This window comes from Anguilla anguilla, chromosome 1, assembly GCF_013347855.1.
Source record: "Anguilla anguilla isolate fAngAng1 chromosome 1, fAngAng1.pri, whole genome shotgun sequence".
Classification (NCBI taxonomy): Eukaryota; Metazoa; Chordata; class Actinopteri; order Anguilliformes; family Anguillidae; genus Anguilla; species Anguilla anguilla.
The window spans coordinates 4,190,404-4,209,069 of record NC_049201.1 but is presented as its reverse complement, the minus strand read 5'-3'; the positions used below and the strand labels follow the sequence as shown (position 1 = coordinate 4,209,069).

At 46.7% G+C, this 18,666-nt stretch overlaps 2 protein-coding genes across 2 annotated transcripts; one reads left to right on the top strand and one right to left on the bottom strand.

Moving 5' to 3' along the window:
- Positions 1-5,569: 5,569 nt before the first annotated feature.
- LOC118236094 (signal-regulatory protein beta-1-like) lies at positions 5,570-11,172 on the top strand. Its single transcript, XM_035434153.1, has 6 exons — positions 5,570-5,648; positions 6,386-6,745; positions 7,917-8,366; positions 10,360-10,446; positions 10,536-10,584; positions 11,024-11,172. The coding sequence occupies exons 1-5, from the start codon at positions 5,570-5,572 to the stop codon at positions 10,577-10,579; spliced, it is 1,020 nt and encodes a 339-aa protein (XP_035290044.1). The 3' UTR covers positions 10,580-10,584; positions 11,024-11,172.
- A 4,225-nt stretch (positions 11,173-15,397) lies between these two features.
- LOC118224019 (free fatty acid receptor 3-like) lies at positions 15,398-17,866 on the bottom strand. The gene has a single exon (XM_035411172.1). The coding sequence runs from the start codon at positions 17,838-17,840 to the stop codon at positions 16,878-16,880; it is 963 nt and encodes a 320-aa protein (XP_035267063.1). The 5' UTR covers positions 17,841-17,866; the 3' UTR covers positions 15,398-16,877.
- Between the last annotated feature and the right edge of the window lie 800 nt (positions 17,867-18,666).

Genomic DNA, 18,666 nt, shown 5'->3' with positions numbered 1-18,666 from the left:
TGGTTCACACATTGTAAACCATTTCGTTTTATTTTTTTAAAATCGGGCAGAATCCCTGGTTTTAGAACGTGGAATCTTGGGCTAAAAACACATGATATGCTGCTGGAATTCTCCCACAGCAGGTCGATGATTGCTCCCAATTAAACATGACCATTCCCCGATGTCTAAAAAATAAAGAAATGTTACCTACTTTAGCTTCACTGTAAGTAGGCCATTTGTGGTGTTTTAATGAGGCCCGGATATTACCTTTCATTAGTTACTTGTTTGCTCAGCAGACAACCTTGTCCTGCGGGATTTTCACATCTTATATATTTTTTGACACATTTTCCGTGTTTATTTGCTGGATATTTACTCAGTCAACTGAAGCATCTTGGCGCCTTAGGGGTACAGTGGCAGTGCTCAAAGCTGGGAGTTGAACCTGCAACCTCTGAGGAGGAGGTAGGGGGTACAAACGCCTCCTTTTTTGGGATATGGGCCCAGACCCTTCTCATACATTTACAGCATGAAGGAAGAAAGGACTGCTTCTTCTCATGGTTAGTTATCTAGCAATTTGTTAACTTATTCTGAAATGTTAATAAAATGTCTCCAATGCGTTTTTGGTAATTGTCCATTCCAGTAAGTCTGATGAAGACACTTAAAAAATGCCTGAGCTGAGTTTTAATCAAATAATAATGATTTTTTTTATTTTATATTTTAAAAAATAAAAAGAATGAAGAATGTTTCACAGGAAGGTGAGTCCTTGGACGTTGCCGTCCAACCCAAAGTGAAACGCTGAAATTTCTTCTAAATTCTTCGTCTTTTTCTATTTGAAATCCGTTAAATTGAATTATTATTTTTCAAACTAAATGTAACTTATTTGAGTCAAATTCAAATTTTCAGATGTGACCAGTTGAAGAAGAATTTGTTGAATTTGAACTTTTTTTTTCAGTGCAGCCCATGACACTTCAGTGAGGGGAAGGCCCACCTGTGGTGCAGGTCTTCCATCCGTTGCCCAGAAACAAAAAAAGTGGCAGTTAGCCTGCTGCTGGGGGCCAGCTTTAATCAAACCTGCACTACGGCGGTCCGCTAGCATCAGGAAGCCATTCATTCGCTAACTATCTGGCCTTATCTTAGCGGCTTATCCTAATCTCTGCGACTGTAGTGCCAACTTGTTAAAAAAAAAAAAATTTAAAAAAAAGGCTGAATCGACGGCTGTATCGATGGCAGGCTGCCACTGGGTTGCTGTATGCCAGCCCGGCTGAGTACACAGTTGACTAATGCTGTACGCTTCCTGTTACGGCTGTGCGGTGGGACGTCGGTTTAAATGGGGCCAAAGGTAGAATCAAAATGGCGGAGGTTAATTTGTGACGCGGCACTTTTTGTGTGATGAGGCTCGCTCTCCTGCTGAGGGGATGGATGGTTTTTAGGCCTTCTTCCCGGTGGAAGCGGGAGACTCACTGCTGCCTGGGAGCAGGTGTTCCCGGGGGGGCGGGAGCTAGGCCCAATATCAACCGAGGGAATGCTCTGTAGAGGTCCAGAGTGGTAAACAGGTACATAAATATGTAATCCTATGTATTCCCCTGTGTATTCTGCTCGTCTTGTAGCCTTAGACCAGGGGTGTCTAATCTTAAGGGTTCCAGTGTGGGTGCGGGTTTTTGTACTTGCTGAGCACTATGACACCTGATTCTTGATTGACTGATTGTCCATGATTAGTTAATGAGTTGTCGGGTCAGGTGTCGTAATAATGGGCCCGAAACAAACACCTGCACCCACACCGGCTCTTTTTCGGATAAGATTGGACACCCCTGCCTTAGACTGACCTGACCCCCTGATCTGATGGGCAGAGGAGACATTACCTAATCTTTGCTATCGTTCTTTTCTCTCTGTCCTGTGACCAATTGTGCGGACAGACGCAGCCACTTCAAGGCCCGACGAGGTCATCGGCGGAGAGTTGTGTTTGAAGATCACAGTGGTGAGAAGTGATTGGTGGATACATTCTGTGGGGGCGTGCCCGACGCGCGGGGGGTTCTGATTGCGGCCAATAAAAAGATGGACGTATCAGCCAGTTCTCCAGAGTTCTCTTGGACTCTTGCTCTACCCGTGTGCTCACATTAGTCAGTAAATGTCACTCATTGAACCTGCTGTTGCCGTCTAATCTTTAGGGTTCTTGAGTCTGTTTTCGGGGTGTTGGTCACAACGTCACTTTACAAAGGGACAGAGAAGTCTGGCCCATAGAATATAGACCAGAGTGCCCACACATTGGATTTAAAAAAAGAGGACGGGTCGAGCATAATAGTAAGGCTGTTCGTTTGCTTACGTATGGACTATGGATCGGGCAAAACCTAACCGGCCGTTTTGAGGAATTTAAAAATCCCACCTGGACTGATATTTTCGGTCCTGAAAAGAGGACGCGACGCACGCCGTGTGTTTGTCATTAGGCGGCACTTGGGCAGAAAGAACTGTGTGATTACGGCTCTATGTGGGCAAACCAGCAGCAACAGCAGCTGCTGGCCTGTGGGCCAGTGGTGGGCCGCTTGCTGTGCCGACGGTGGGCCGCTTGCTATGACGACGCTGTGCCGACGCTGTGCCAATGCTGTGCTGACGGTAGGCAGCTTGCTGTGCCGACGGTGGGCCGACGGTGGGCTGGTTGCTGTGCCGACGGTGGGCCGACGGTGGGCTGGTTGCTGTGCCGACGGTGGGCTGGTTGCTGTGCCGACGGTGGGCCGATGGTGGGCCGGTTGCTGTGCCGACGGTGGGCCGGTTGCTGTGCCGACGGTGGGCCGGTTGCTGTGCCGACAGTGGGCCGCTTGCTGTGCCGATGGTGGGCCGCTTGCTGTGCTGATGGTGGGCGGCTTCCTGTGCTGATGATAGGCAGCTAGCTGTGCCGACAGTGGGCCGCTTGCTGTGCTGATGATAGGCAGCTAGCTGTGCCGACAGTGGACTGATGCTGTGCCGACTGCGACCCACTTACTGCGCTGACATTTCAGGTAGCTGAATATACATCCTAACCTGCACCAATTTTTGCCAGTGCAGAGCAGCTGCGCACACGCAGTGTAGACCCTTTTTTTTTAAAATTTCTGTATCCATCTTCGTTTCCTGTCTAGCAGAATCAATCTGGGGCAGCTGGTTTGCGGCGTAACCCCTAACAGGCTGTAGGCGCGTCGATCTGAGCTCAATCACAGCTCGATGGGTCACGTTCCAGTTTTTTTTCGAAGAATGAAAACTTGCACTCTTGCTCGTGCTCCAGGGTAAAAACAAAAAAATTTTCTTCGACCGAGCCGCTTAACCTTTCCACCCCGTGAGTCAGAACGCTAGCTGGCGTGGTTTATAATTTATCGTTTGTTCCTAGTGTGGTTTTTGTGGCATAATTAAGTGGGAGTTTTGGTCCTGGGTTATCTAATGGGACCTGGGCTGATGTGAGTTTGGACTCCGCACCTCACGCCAGGAAGGCTTGGAACCGCGCGCCGCATGTTTATTTCTCTCACGGTGATACCATTTTGTCGACGTGGCGCTTTTTCGTTTCAGAGCGTCGTGGTCTCCGGGAGCTTTATGCCTGACCTCATCAGGCCCTTGTGTGGTTTCCATTGTCAGGATGTATTGCTTCACGCCTTGCGCAACGCCCTCGAGTACAAGCTTCGCGTCCCACCTTTCTGTGCCGATGACGATTGCTGATTCGTTTTTTGGCTGTTTGTGAAGTTTATGAAGTTACGATCTCGGGTTATCTGGTGCCAATGGGGGCAGAGGTAAAAAAAGACTGAGAAGAGAAAGACAGCAAAAGCAGGACCTCACCAAAAAAACCCTGCACCCCCCTAGTCACAGCACAGGTCCTCCTCAGGTCCCAAAAAGCACTCAGGGGAGAAAAAAAAACAGAACTTTGCCTGGTCACGGTAAGTCCCTGCCGCACGCCGTGGACGTGACTCAGGGCGTCGTGGGTAGAGACACGTACACACTCCGTCGTTCACGCCGCGTAGTTCACACCGCGTCGTTCACACTCTGTCATACACACTCCGTCATACACACTCCGTCATACACACTCCGTCATACACACTCTGTCATACACACCGCGTCGTACATCACCGCCAATAACCAGGTTCCTGAGGACATTAGAACACTTCTCGCCTCTCCCTGTCATTATGTTCTGTTCTGTTCTGTTCTGTTCTGTTCTGTTCTGTTCTGTTCTGTTGTGTTGTGTTTATGTCATGTTCCTTATTGATTCCTATATCAGTACGCGGTTTCCCAGACACTGGAGCGAGCGCTGTTCACACGGCCTCAGCGGTTTACACGGGCGGCAGCGTAGCACAGTGGGTAAGGAACTGGGCTTGTAACCGAAAGGTCGCAGGTTCGATTCCCGGATAAGGACACTGCCGTTGTACCCTTGAGCAAGGTACTTAACCGAAATTGCTTCAGTATATATCCAGCTGTATAAATGGATACAATGTAAAATGCTATGTAAAAGTTGTGTAAGTCGCTCTGGATAAGAGCGTCTGCTAAATGCCTGTAATGTAATATAATGGATATCTTACCATGCTTCGGGGTGAAGAAAAACATTTGGTTAAGATTTTCATTCAAAGCAAAAAATTATTTAATCATTTAATTATTCAAACTTGAGTTTGCTTGGACAAATAAGTGAAATCCTCTCCATAAGAAGTAAACGTCCTTTATGTTCCTTTATCAAACCTTCTACCCCTCATCTGCCCTGTATATGCACAGCTCCTCCCACAGGGGGCGTGGCCGACAGAAGCTCCACCCACCAACCCGTAACATTACATTACATTTATTTGGCGGACGCTTTCATCCAAAGCGACGTACAAAAGTGCATAACATTGCATTCATTGACTTTATATAGTGCCTTTCATCATCTCAGAAAGTGCTTTTGAGTTATTGGGGTGGTAGCTTCTTGCGTCAATCACCAGCAGTGTGTACCGTCCACCTGAGCGATGCAAAGCAGGTATCAGAGCACCAGGATCTCAATTCTAACTTCGCTGACTCAGGTTGTTTATGTCACCCCCCCAACCCCCCCCAGTTACCCAACCCTCCCCCCCACCCCCCCCCGCCCCCGCCCCCGCCCCCGCCCCCGCCCCCCCCGTCCCAAAGCTCTACCACCTGCCCCTAACAGCAGAGCGGTTTAGCACCTTGTTCCGGGGGACTGCTGGGGCATGACCTCTGTTGCAGTCAGCATTTATGGAGGTCACGTACGCAGCGAGGGGCTTTTTTTTTTTTTTTGCAACGATTACCCAGGATGCATTGCGATCGCGCCGCACCACGCCGTCGGAGTTTTCGCCAAAGAGCCGGAAACTCGGCCCACGCTCGGTTTTCCGCGGAGGAGACGCGCTCAACAGGCCAGCCAATCACGAGGCTCGCAGGCCGTGCTCAACAGGCCAGCCAATCACGAGGCTCGCACGCTCATAAAACAGCGCGTCTGACCCAGAAACGAAGCGCTCCCCCCATAGCCCCCCCTCCACCCCGTTATTTCCTGAAAAAAAAAACACAGGCTGCTGCCGCCTCTCTGCGCAAGCGGGCGGGTCTTTAAAAAGCTGTGCGGCGCAGGGCGGGGGACCCAGTGTGCTGCAGGGTTTTTCGGGGGCGCGACATGATGCCGCGTGTGTACCTCTCCTCCCCGGCTGTCGGTTACCTGTGCCTTCTCCTGTGGGACATCCAGCCAATGGCAGGTCAGTGCCACCCCCATACCCCCCCCCTCCTCTGCTGTGTTCAAAAACACCACGGATATCAAAAGGTATAATAGCTCTGGAGTGCGGCGCTCGGACCGTACTGGAATTCCGGGCTATGATTGGTTGAGCCGATAGTTCAGTGAAACCATGGTTACTTTTGTAGAAGTTATATCATTTGTTTAGGTGCAGAAAGAAAAGCCTGACCACTTTGATATTGACGCTGTCGCATATAATTATTTGAAAGTGCCTGATATATCTATCTATCTATCTATCTATTTCTCTGTCTGCCTGTATCTAGAAGATGATCTGGTCCAACAAACAGTTTTTCTGTAACTGTCTTCCAACAGAAGAAAAAAAACAGACAGACTTTACTTCATTAAAAATACATGCCATAGTACATGTATCCTAACACTGCAAGAATCAAGTGGGTGATGTGAATTGACATTTTTCCATTTTTCGCAAGTGTTTAAACAAAAGTTATACAGTATTAATCAGACATATATGTGCATGCATTTAGTTATGCATATGTTTATCATTTAATGCATACAAAATGTTATGGAAAATATCGGTTTTATAGGATTGCCATGGCATGATAGCATGGATGAAAGTTTAGCACGCAGTACAAATGAAGAGATTTGTTTGTTTTGTTTCTGTCATTTGAGTGATAGTCTGACCCATGCTGACCATACTGTGTGACCCCCCCCCCTACCCCTCACCCCTCACCCCCTCCCACGTAGCCATGGAAATGAGCGGCGGGGCGACCGTCAGCCGGCACCCCCCAGTGGTGACCGCCACCAGGGGAGGGTCCGTGGTCCTGCCCTGCCTTTTGCCCAGGGGATGGATCGACCGAAACTACGGGGTGCAGTGGTACAGGACCCCAGGCCCCGCCGGGGCGCGGGACGAGCCGCGCGGACGGGGGGGGGAGGCAGCCGCCATATCCTCCCCCGCTCTCCCGCCGCGGTTCTCCCTCGCGGAGCACGCGGCCTCGCTGCGGATCGCGCCGGTGGCGGCGGAGGACGCGGGCGTGTACTCCTGCGTCGCGAAAACCTTGGGACAGAGCCCGTACCGGGGGAACGGCACCGAACTTCGAGTCCTGGGTGAGAGGGGAACGGGCCCGGTTCCTGACTGTCTGCGCCGCCTCGGATTTCATTTGAATTCTGGGCCACAGAAAATGTGACAATGACCTTCATGTAAAAACATAGAGTAGCAACAAAAAAAAACCAAGGTTTTTCTAAATCCTAGAGACAGATTAGAGAAGAAATATAATATATAGAGATATAGATATCATTTTTATACATACGTACAGTATATGTGTGTGTGAGAGAGATATGTATATGTGTACGTGTATCTGCAGACTATTCAAGAAGCAAATATTTTTTCCCTCAACAGTAGAAATAGGAAATAATTATATTTATAGCTAAATGAAAACCACGTGCTTTCCTGTAGCTGTGGGGGATTTCAGCATCAATGTGAATCATTATAGACAACCACCCTCTCACTTTCCCTCTCTACTAATCATTACACACACACACACGTACACACACACACACACACACACACGCACATGCACATAGAACCTTGAGACAAAGCCTGATAATTCACTTACTGTTTGGTGCAGTACATTATTGATTTTCACAGGAAGTCATTTTCTGCCAATCCACAAACGTTCGTCATGTACACATAGCATGACATGCTTTATCTGACAAATAAATGTAATGTAATGTTCGTTCATATACACATAGAATAACATCCTTTATCTGACAGATAAATGTAATGTAATGTTCGTCATATACACATAGAATAGCATGCTTTATCTGACAAATATATGTAATGTAATGTAATAACAAGGCTAGAAATAATGGCAGCAGTCATATGTGGAGACTCTCTCTTAACTGTGAGACCCAGGCTTTGCTCCAGTATGCTGGTGATCAGTTTTACCGGTTGAATATGAACATTGATGTTGTGTAATTAAGGCATGTGGCTACACTTATCATTTTAGCCACATGCCCTAATGATGACTGCCACTTCAGGCCAGGGATGAGGTCAAGTTTCTGGAGCTCAATTGAAATTGAATTCATTAATTGAAAAATCCTCAACAAATGTAATTATAAAAACATATTTTAATTTTTTAAAATGTACAATAAAGTTATTTTTTCTGGTTGACGATACAGTACAGTGATTTGTACAGTACAGTGACAGTAAAGTAGTTTGTAGAAGGGAGAGTGTGATGTGTTTCTCTAACCTGGTGATCCGATCTCTGCTCTTCAGCGCCCCCTTCAGTCCCGCACCTCTTCCTGCAGGTGCCGTCAGACCTGTGGTCGGGACAGTGGAACCTGTTCTGTGTGACGGGGGGCTTCCACCCAAATCAGGTCAGACTCAGCTGGACGCAAAATGGCGCTGAGTCAGAACTGCAGGACTGCACGCCTGGGTCAGCTGATCCGGGGCCTGTCCAAACGAACGGCTCGGTTCGGCAGAACCTGACACTGGAGGAGAACGATGACTCCGCCCCCAAAGTGTGGCTTCCTGTCAGCCTGGTGATGGAAGTGAAGCCCCGCCCACATCAGCAGTGTATCTTCGTGACTGACAGCTCTGGCCGGGGGCCTTATCTTGTTAGTGTGCTGCCTCTCTCCCTTGGTCCTGCTGCCGGGGTCACCTACACCTGTACAGTCCGTGACCACCCAGCATTACCGACCGCACTGTCTGCCTCCCTCAACTGGGGTAAGTGTGTTAGTCTGGGGACTCAGTGTCAACAGTTTTAACTCCAGTCCTGGAGGGCCGCAGTGCCTGCTGGTTTAACTCCGGTCCTGGAGGGCCGCAGTGTCTGCAGGTTTAACTCCAGTCCTGGATGGCCACAGTGTCTGCAGGTTTAACTCCGGTCCTGGAGGGCCGCAGTGTCTGCAGGTTTAACTCCGGTCCTGGAGGGCCGCAGCGTCTGCAGGTTTTTTCGCGGTTTCATTCATCAGCAGCCATTTAAGGCCATGAAAACAAGCTCTGCTTGCACAGCATGTTCAGTGTCAGTGTAACTCCAGCAGAGTTTATGAATCTGAACAAGAGCCGAAGGACTGTATCAGACTGAACAGGATGCATTGCTTTACTGTTTTCAGCCAACCACTGAAACACAAAAAACAGCAGACACTGCAGCTCTTCAGCACTGCATTTTCAGATGCCTGTTGTACGTGATTGCATTCCTCTGTAAGCAATTCCATATTCCAGTGGCTAGCACACAAGGAGTAAACTCCAGCTTATTTTTTTTAATCAATTAATCATACCTTTTTGTATAACAAATATTGCATGCATTTTTATCACAGCCATTAGAGTTTAAAAGTATTATGACTGTGACACATTTTTTTTGTTGTTTTGGCTCCGTGCTCCAGCACAATGGATTTGAAATTAAACATGAGCGCTGTCAGCAGTGACATCATCAATAAAGAACAGTGAGCCAGTTCCAGTGGCAGCCATACATGCCCAAGCCATAACACTACCCCCACCGTGTTTCATAGATGAGGCGGTGTGCGCTTCGAATTACGAGCAGTTCCTTTCTTTCTCCACACTTTCCTCTTTCCGTCACATTGGCGTATGTTTGGTCTTGCTTGTCCGCAAGGCTGTGTTCCAGAACTCAGTTTTCTGGAAGTGTAGTTCTCAGCTAACTCAAACCTGGCTGTTCTGGTCTTGAGGATTACCAGTGGTCTGTATCTTACAGTGACACCTCTGAGGTTATGCTGGTGTAGCTTTCTCTTTATGGCAGTCTCTGACACATCTGGGCCTACATCTTGGAGACTGTTCTTGATGTGTGGGACAGTTGAAAGGGGCTTTTTCTTCACAACTGATATTATTCATCGGTCATCCACTACAGTTGTCTTTCATGGTCTACCAGGCTGTTTGCTATTGCTGAGCCCGCCAGTGTGTTCTTGCTTCTTGGCAATTTGGGAAACAGTTGATTTTGACATTTTTTGGCTATGTCTCTGATCAATTTAGTCTTATTTTTCACCCTCGTGATGACCTGCTTTACTGGCAATGACACTTACTTGTTCATCATGTTGAGAGATGAGTTTCTTCTGCATTAACTAATGATGTGACAACACGCAACTGAGCTAGAAACAGCTGAGCAGCCAATTAGCCAACTGTCCAATTACTTGTGGTTCCCCAACATGGGGGCTATGTATAGAAATGGCTGTAATTCCTACACAGTTCGCCCAGTATGGATGTGCATTCTCTGAAATCAAAGCCAACAATCTGCACTTTAACCTCATATTTCATATCCAATGTGCGGGAATACTGAGCCAAAGCAACAAAAATAAATGTGTCCAAATACTTACAACCTGCTCCGTACATATATGCAATGTTTTGAGGCGTTGTTTAGTTTGTTTGAACACGCTCCCCCGTCGCTTTTGCAATTATGCAAGTGCACAATGTGCTTCTGAGTCAGTGCTCGATCTTACCAGAATTCTGCGTTGTTCTATTGGGGGGGGGGGGGGGGGGGGGTCAACATTGCGCAAGAACACAGAGCAACACCGCTTTTATATAACACCGTTGTGTACTTACGTGTGTGTGGTAACTCCTACGGCATTACCGTCTCTTCGTGCAAAGCGAAAAAAAAAAAACTAAGGTTCCTGCCGGGAAATGTACTGTAGATTTGCTCCAGAAGGAAGTGTGTCGAACGGTGTCTCACACCACACGTTCGTCGTTGCTTGTGCATGTTTAATATTTACAGAACCGCCGTCCGGCGATGCCATCCGATGCCTGAACGTCATTAAAATTTGCCTCCTCGCCGGAGTCGCCTTGGGATTCGCCGTTGCAGGCGAGTAGATTTCTGCGCAGGACATAATGGCGCGTGTACTGTGGAGCTGCTCAGATTAAATTCGTGATCATATTAAATGCCTTTCGCAGCTCTGAACTGGCTGTTTAAGAAGAGGGAGCCTTGTCACCTTTAAGACAGGTGAGCATGAAAATTCCATTCACTGAAGTGGGGGGGGAAAAACCTACCAATCCACCAAGACAAATACATACAAACTCACAAAAATGCACACACACACGTACACGCTCACATACACACAAACCCACACACACATACACACAAACCCACACACACATACACACTCATATACTCACAACCTGCCACAAATACCACACAAACCCTTCTGTATAGACACACCCATACACTAATTTGTGTTCACATGGAAACACACATGCACATACAAACACACACACCCACACACAAACGCATGCACACACACACACACACACACACACACATAAACGCATACACACGCACACACACACACACATGCACACAAGCTGAAAGTCTGTAAGGCTCTTGGTATCACATATTTGAAGATGCTCAACCTAGTGATCCATAAATCTAATCTGTTTTACAGAAAACTACATTTCAAGAGAGGAACGGACCCTTTAGAAGACCCTTAAGAAGTGGCAGCAACATCCTCGACACTCAAAACGCCTGATTTTCAAGACCCACAACATTTTTAAGCTCCTTAGCTCCCTCAGTTATACAGAAATAAACACATTCTTGTTGCTTTTAGATATTACTATATATATATATATTTTTTTTTTTTTTAAACAAGCCATGAAATACATATTTTGAAATAAAATTTTTCGATGGATATTCAGCATGTTGACTTCATTAGAAGTTGTCTTCCTTGGGGGGTGGGGGTTTCCGGGCTTTACTCAGAGCAGTTATCCAACTAACTCAGTAATCCTGTGTTGTGAAATACCCCCCAGGATTACTGAGTTAGCGGGATAACTGCGCTTAGTAAAAAAAAAAAGCCCAGAACCCTCCCAAATCTGGAACATGGACTGAGGTAACGAGAGTTGTTCCGGGTTTTTACTCAGTGCAGACGTCCGGCTGACTCGGTAATCCTCCTTCCTGATACAGGCCCCTGATACGGGCCCCAGGAAGCGTCAGGTTGTGCTGACGCAGTCATTCAGCCCCGCCCCCCTGCCCTACTTCGCCGGCGTCACCGGCGTCGCCGCGTTCCACTCCCCCGTCTGGAGTAGCGGATCAGCAGTTTCCGCCGTCGCGGCCCGGTACCTCCCCGGGTCCTCCCGTCTGAATCGCAGCCGTCAACGTCACCGCCTGAATAAAGTTTTAACGACAAAAGTCCGGCAATAACAATAACGTCTACCTGGGGCCAAACATGGGGCGCGCATTTCTCATTGCCATCACACGTGGGGAAAACAATATTGTTTGCACGTGCCTGTCGTAAAAAAAAAAAAAAAGCCAGATTACATCCTTAGTGCTACGGCTGCATTAGCTGCGAGAGGCGGTCTGTGTGTTTGCTGTGGTCACAACAACAACAATCACGCTACATCCGAGTAATATTAATATTACCTCTCTCTCTCTCTCTCTCTGTCTCTCTCTCTCTCTCCCCAGTGCCACGAACGTAGACGCTTCCGTGTCTGTACCCGTAATCAGTACCAATATCCCTTTGTAAATATTTAAATATTTGATTAGATACTAACTGGCAACAGGAAAGTCACACGGTTTTCCCACTTCCTTCCTTAAAAACCGCCTCTGTATTTTTGAGTTTGTTACTTTCATTTTAATTATCCAAATGGTGTTGAGAAGCAACAAAAAAAAAAAAAAGTGTCCTCCTCCATGGAGACTCACAGTGATGTGGAGTCACTGGAGCTGGCTTTACACTTAAGTTAATGTCAGCCTGCGCATAGAAGCCCTGGGTCAAATTCTTCACTTGAAATCCAGTTGAACTTTGACCTTTTTAGACACAAGTTAACTCCCTGCAGAGCACTGCCAGTTGGGGAACAAAAAGAAATGTTACATTCACCTGTTATTCACCTGTGCTGAAGAGCAAATATCTCTCATTTCGTGTTAGCATGCATTCGGGTTGGTGATGATTTCATTGAAAAATTCTCAGGCGACTGTAGGGTTCTACAGGCATCTAAAGGCTTCAGGGTTTCAATGTGTCATACGCTGAACATCGGTTCAGCATATGACACCTTTTTTAGCGCTAAGTATAACAGCGAAGTAGAAATGACTAGTCAGAGCACCATAAGGGAACGTTTGTCTCTTGCATTGTGGTTGTGTTATGCTGAATACTCCGAGCACAAAGAGCCCATTAGCTACAGAAACCACGTGTGCAAGCGTGCGAACTGTTTGTGCATCATATCATCGTGATCAAGAAACAGATTACAAGTGCACATTATAAAAAGAGAGAAGCTGTTTGTCCAAGGGCAGTTTTCACACAAGATTTTATCTTCAGCTAAGAGTTACTAAGAGTACTAATCGGCACTAAAAGTCCCTAGCTAAGATTGACCTCTTAAGGCCTATTCACAAAGCTGCTGAGACCTAACTTTTTACAAAGGAACGGTGAGAGCTCTTACGCCCAGAGAAAGGGGCGAGGTTGACCTTCTTTGCTTACTTACTGTACCCGCAGTGATTAGTCAATAAAAGATAAGTGTCTGTGTTGGCAAATTCATAATAGAAATGCTGTAGCGGTAAAAGAGGAAAAATCCTGTTGCCATATTCAAATAAAGATTTATAAATAAAAACGTTGGCAAAATTTAGCTGATTGAAACCAAAAATAACGTACTGATGTGGGAGCTGGTTTTAACCCTAAAAAGCTTCGTGAACTATTCTTAGACCAATAACTTTTGAGTCAAACTTAGGACTGACAAGCCGATTATTTTATAGAGATTCTCCTAAATCGAAGTTAGGAGCTACACCTAGCCATGATTTTGTGAATACGGCCTCTGATTATTTTGCTTATGGTGTCACTCCCAGTCAAATCCTTTTTTAATTACCACTCATTATTCCAATAGGAAAAACGTGCCAATTTTATGTGTTTACCTTGAATAAACAAACAGGATTGAGTATGATTATGATGATTACATTGGTCTAACAATTACTTTTTAAACTAGATTTTTAAAAATATGCATTTCATGCTAATTGAAATAATGCCGGGAGTAAAGTGTGTGAAACAAACATTAAACTCAAGATAAACTTAAATACTTGTCATCAAAAGTTTACTCGATTATATAATAATCTTTATTAATAGAGGTAAGTTCATTACAAAAGAAACTAAATTAACAATCTGCCAGTCTTGTTTGAATTGTCACAGTGGTGCATTTCTGTGGCCACACAACTGGTCTAGTGCAGCTAAATATTATTTTATTATTATGAAGAAATCAAGATAGTGCATCATTTTCCTTTCACTCTCTCAGACACACACATACACTCAGGTGCAACAGAATATCAGAATCAATATGAACACAATATAAAATTTAATCTTTCTAAAAACCACACATTTGTGGATATATGTACAAAAAAAAAACAAGGGAAAGTTTTTTTTTCATTATTCACTATCTTTTCAATGGTCAGCTCAGGGGGGAAAAAAACAATAAGGATCTGCTCCATGTGTGTTCGAGGGTGTACTGCGCATCGAGCAGAACATCTCTCATGGGGTCCAGCGTTAAATTCTTATTTACTTTTCCCCTGTAAACCTCCGCAGGTATTAATATATTTTAAGCGATAATAAGCCAAACCATTGATCTTTCCGTTTTTTTAAAAAACACCCTGGTGCCTTTTGAGAACAATTTCTGCCACGCAACACGGACCTATTAGACCAGTTTAAAACAATATCGAAAAGGCGGATTGAATTTATCACCACGTAACTCCCCTGTGGTTCTGCTGAGTCAAGCAGTATTTTGTATTTTTTTTTGCTGAGCACAAATAAATCACTACAGTAAAGTACAACATGTTTTACAAGGACCTCTAAAACACGTTTAACGTGGTTCCCTAACTTGGGTTATGAATTATGGGTTATTTAGTGGTCCTGTTATTATGGGTTATTTGGTTCATCATAATAGAACCCGGTTACTTTTTGGTACAATCAATAACTTCACTGTCTGTCAGAAAACAATACACTTAAGTGCCTTATATTGTTTCTAATCACAAAAAATACAGGCTACTTTTTCCATAACTTTCTATTGCTTCTTGGAGCAGTTTTTTTTTGTTAATTGGTTGCTTGTCGTTGCAAGAAGTGAATGACTGCTGCTGCTCTCTGAAACAGTGAATATGTTTACTTATCTATTCACTGCAGTGACATATGAAAAAGCTTAAGATCATTGTGTTGTTAATATATCCTCCCACAGCCAAAGAGAAGCAGCAGTGCATTTATTCTGCTGTATTCCGATTCACTTTAAAGGCATACTGTGCAGGATTTCAGTCCTTGCTTCACTCCCGTGTTTACGATCAAAAAACGTCTCCTCCAACATTCTCAACCCCGCCCACACCCCCAGCATGATGAAGCTCGCGCGACAACAAAACCTACGCTTGAAACAAGCCTTGTGTAACCTAAACATAATACTTATAATTGATGTACTCTCAAAGTATGACAAGGGTTATGGCTGTTATTTTTAAGGATTCATTATTAGTGCTTCATAATTCGTCCTTTAACAAAGTCTTAGTGAAAACAGAAACATGCTTAGACAGTGAGGCCTGAGCATTAACAGAGCATAACATGCAAACGTCTGCGTGAAATCCCCATCATAAAGTTACTCGTGACAGACGCTGCAATATGTCGTTACTCTTTTTTTTTCCTGGAACAGGAAATAAATAATTAACCTTCAGAGCTACAGACTCAGACCATGTGAAGAAGTGCGTCAGCTGTTTACAAACAGGCAATCTCAGTGAGCCCCTGAAAGGGTTCCATTCAAAAATGACGTTCTAGAACAGCGGTCCCCGGGAGAGCTGCAGGGTCTGCTGGCTTTTGTTTTTTTTTTTACTCAGCACTTGTAGCACAGCAGTTGATCACCTGCTTTTTTGTTGAAAGCAGACGTTTACACTGTTATAACTGAGGTCACACTGAGGTTTCTTGGGTCTGAATCGGTGGCGAAAGCAAGCACCGGCAGACTGTGCGGCTCTGCCGGGACCAGGACCGAGGGCGACTGTTTCTAGAAAACGAATAACTACATCACTTTCGGTACCACAGCCTGAGTCTCCATGGTATCACTAGTTTGAAATGAGGTAATAAGTAGGTACTGTTGACTCTGTATGAACTCATACTGCAGCTGTTTTCCTTTTGTCGATTCCCTGCACGTGTTTTTTTCTGCAACTGAGGGACTCACACGCATTATTTCTAAACAGCAGGTGTAGACAAGGTGGGCCGTTCTGCATTTGTTCCAGTTTAACACTCCTTATGTTTTACCCCAGCAATTATTTACCTGAACACCAAGCTTAGCCATATTCCTAGATAAGCATGCAAATTGGTGTCTGATGGTCATTCTCGTGTCCCTACCACATGTGATTGTGCTATTATCCATTACGGTAGATGTGTGAGTTGCCACTGGTGACTGCAGTATAAAGGAATTTGATTAATTAATTTTAGAAAAAATAGTCAAACAGTCATCCCTGTCCCTGCATGCTAGCCTCTCCATGCATGGCACAGAGGTTCAGAGGCAGGAAACAGGGAGAGCGGGAGGTGTTTGGGTCAGCAGGGATGCAACGATGCTGCCTTTGAATGCCATCGATTTCCCCGGGAAAAGGCTACAGGGGAGTTAAAAAATGAAGTCAATCATTCAGGCAGGTTATCCCAACGAGGTGTTCATTATCACAGAGGTGAGCTGCGTTATCAGCCTACGTGTGTCACGGCTGGGCTTTTGTGCATCTGGGGGTGGCTTTTTTTAAAAACTGCGTAGGGTGATTTCAATGCGGCTGCGTTGCTGCCTTTCCTGTTTGCTTCCCCGCAGCTCATCGATGGGCCGTTTCGAAGAAAGTGAAACTAAAATTAGTGATCTAGAATTAATTCTGCGTAAAACTCTCCGATGCACGGGCGCGAAAACCACAAGAGTGAAAAACAATTTTTAAAAATAACAGGCAGAGAGATGAACCACACGTCATGTGGTGTGAAGACATTTAGGGATCCAGAAAGATGAACTAGAAAGACTAAGAATTGCGTGTCATCAACTACGCACCGCAAAGATATTTAGGGAATCGACCGATGAGAATGACAAGACAAATAACCCAAGAACAGCATGCACAAATATAAACCACCACAGAGACAGAGTTTCTTCTCCGATATGTCCGCTAAGGTGTTTCTCCTCCGATGTGTCCGCTAATGCATACGCTAACGTGTCCGCTAATGAATACGCTAACATGTCCGCTAATGCATACGCTAATGTGTCCGCTAATGCATACGCTAACATGCACGCTAATGCATACGCTAGCATGTCTGCTAAAGCCGCTAACGCCTGCTCTCAGAGGGCGTTAGCTTGCGTCGGGCCGGGGTCCCTTCCCGCGTCCTTCCCCGGGCGTTCCACCGGGGGGCGGCAGCCAGTCAGCCGCAGCCTCTGCCGCAGCCCCTGCAGGAAGCAGCTGGACATGCCCCGCACCGCCGAGGAGGAGAAGTAGAAGATGAGCGGGTCCAGGCAGGCGTTGAAGGTGCTGAAGAGCAAGGCCACGTCGCGCCACCTGGGGCTCTCCTGCGTGACGAAGCCCACGACGTGCGAGGCGTTGTAGGGCCCGAAGCAGACGGCGAACACCACCAGGGTGCCCAGCGCCAGGCCGATGGCCCGCAGGCGCCTCTTGCGGCTGATGTTGGGCAGCCGGGACAGGATGCGGATGAAGTTGATGTAGCAGAAGCAGCAGACCAGGAAGGGGACGCAGAAGAGCACCACGCACAGCTCCAGGCGGACGGGCAGCAGGATGTGCAGCTGCTCGCGGGTGAAGTTCTCGTAGCACCTGTCGTGGCTGACGTTGCCGCCCGTGGGGTTGTAGAAGGGCATGATGTAGACGATGCTCAGCTGCGTGGAGGAGAAGACCCAGAAGAAGACGCTGGCCATCACCGAGTACACGGGCCTGCGGTTGAGGTTGTGCCAGATGGGGAAGGCCACGCCCAGGTAGCGCTCCACACTGACGGCGGTCAGGAAGAAGGTGCTGTTGTAGATGGTGGTGTAGAACAGGAAGCCGGACAGCGGGCACAGGAAGTAGGGCATGTTCCACAGCATGTCGTCGGCCGCCTCCTTCATCTTGAAGGGGAGGAAGGCGAGGAAGATGAGGTCGGACACGGTGAGGTTGAGGAGGAGGATGTCGATGGGCGTGGGCCTCCGGCGCACCTTGCGGCAGAAGGCGTAGAAGGCCAGCACGTTGGCGGGGAGGCCGGTCACGAAGGTGACGATGTAGACCAGGAGCATCAGCTCCGTCGGGAGTGACTGCATCATTGTCGTAGCAGTGGGGGGGGGACAGGGGAGGGGGAACGGGAGGGGGCAGTGGGGTCCTCTCTCCCACCCACGTGACTGTTAGCGACCGCTCTACACCACAGCCGTGGAATCCATCACATCATGATTCCCCCTCTGCCATGGGACCCTGCAAAAGCACACCACAGTATGAGCAGTTATCCACAGCATAAGCGGTTCACCACTGTATTAGCAGTCAGCCACAGCATGAGCATTTAACCACTGCATTAGCAGTTAGCCACAGCATGAGCGGTTAACCACTGCATTCGCAGTAGCCACAGCATGAGCGGTTAACCACTGTATTAGCAGTTAGCCACAGCATGAGTGGTTAACCACTGTATTAGCAGTTAGCCACAGCATGAGTGGTTAACCACTGTATTAGCAGTTAGCCACAGTATGAGCGGTTAACCACTGCATTAGCAGTTAGCCACAGAATGAGCAGTTAGCCACAGCATGAGCCGTTAACCACCGCATTAGCAGTTAGCTACAGAATGAGCAGTTATCCACAGCATGAGTGGTTAACCACTGCATTAGCAGTTAGCCACAGCATGAGCGATTAACCACTGTATTAGCAGTTATCCACAGAATGAGCAGTTATCCACAGCATGAGCAATTAGTGACCGTATGAGCATTTAGCAACAGTATAACAGTTGACCAAAGTATGAGCGGTTAGCCACAGTATGAGCAGTCAGTCCCCACAGATAACTGCCTAACACATCTCACTGTTCCCATGGCTAATGCAGGCCCTCGTAGTAAAATGGTCAGAGTTAAATCAGCTCTTAGAGAGTGCATACGGTCACAAATTGTTTCA